The following is a 1448-nucleotide window of genomic DNA, read 5'->3' on the forward strand; positions in this document are numbered from 1 at the left end:
TCATCCGGTAAGTCATTTCATTTTATTTCTTTAGTTGAGGGTAGCGTAATATATTTCTGCGGCCGGTGTTAATACTCGTTAACGATCTTATTAATACTTTATTTTTGTACTATCATCTGTAATTAACTCGCTTTCTTTATCAAGTGTAAGTAATGTCGGTATATTTAAACGATGACCCGCCGGATCGCGGCGGGAATGCTTTTGGTAGAAGCCATATGACCTCAAGGTCACCACCTTCCGTGACGTCTAAAAGACTATTCTGTGAAATATCACCATCGAGCGTTTCACCCGATATGTCCAAACGTGTACAACGGTCGGAATCTCATGAGGACCATGAGTCGAGTTTAGACACCTCCAACGCCAACTACTGCGATCTCGTATCCGAAGCGTCAACTTATCTCTCCAAAATCAATGACCTCGTAAACGATCAGGGCTCGCGCATAAATATCGCGAATAAGTCGGCCATTATGGACATGACTCAGCGCATAACGGCTATAGTTTCCTTGTTAGCCATTAAATCGTCCTGCAATGAGACAAAATTAGTTAATACGCAACGCGAATTAGATCTTCTTAAAACCAATCCGGCTTCTGAGTCCCGCGTTAAACAAACGAAGTCATACGCCGACAAACTTAAACTTCGCTTGCCGCAAGCCGTCCCACCGGTGCAGTCGCGCGCTCCGCTGCCTTGTGTAGTTGCGTACCCGACGGAGGAGCGTAGTGCAGATTACGTGACGTCATCAGCTACAAAGCAGGCGCTTATGACCGCGATCAAACCGAGTGACGACGGTTTTCAAATAGTCGGTGTTAAGAAAGTTAAAAAATCGGGCGTTATACTACGCGTCGCCAATGAAAGTCAAATTAAAAAACTTAAATCAGTCGAGGCGATTAAGTCCGCTGGCTTACGGTTGGAAAAGCCAAAGGGCCGTCAACCGCGTATATTAGTCAAGGATGTCCCCGCCTCTATGGAGGACAAAACTTTTTTGACAGCTTTGTACCGTCAAAACATTAAGGACGAACTAAAGGTAACCGAAGACGATTTTATTAAAAATACTCGCGTAATTCGTCGGCGTATGGTTAATCACGGCCGTAAATGGATAGGCATAGAAATTGATTCCGCGATACGTCAACATCTTGTAGCCACCAAGGAGAAATTGTTTATAGACTGGGCTCCTTGTCGTTTTGTAGACGATTTAGAATTGGTGCGTTGCAATCAATGTCAAGAATACGGGCACGTCAGGAAGTATTGCACACATAAAACTCCCACCTGCGCCAACTGTGCTGGAGCGCATGAGACGACGGACTGCCTTGAGAAGGATAAGCCTGAGTTTAAACCTGTTTGTGTAGCGTGCAAACGTTACAAGAAACCGTGTGACCATCGTACCGGGTCTCAGGATTGTCCGACTTATAAGATCAAACTTGAACAGCTGGTTCTAAGCACCAATTATTAA

At 44.8% G+C, this 1448-nt stretch overlaps 1 protein-coding gene across 1 annotated transcript; it reads left to right on the plus strand.

Moving 5' to 3' along the window:
• The first annotated feature begins 215 nt into the window (after positions 1 to 215).
• Positions 216 to 1448, plus strand: LOC113500195. Its single transcript, XM_026880905.1, has one exon. The coding sequence runs from the start codon at positions 216 to 218 to the stop codon at positions 1446 to 1448; it is 1233 nt and encodes a 410-aa protein (XP_026736706.1).

This window comes from Trichoplusia ni, chromosome 13 (genome assembly GCF_003590095.1).
Source record: "Trichoplusia ni isolate ovarian cell line Hi5 chromosome 13, tn1, whole genome shotgun sequence".
Lineage (NCBI taxonomy): Eukaryota > Metazoa > Arthropoda > Insecta > Lepidoptera > Noctuidae > Trichoplusia > Trichoplusia ni.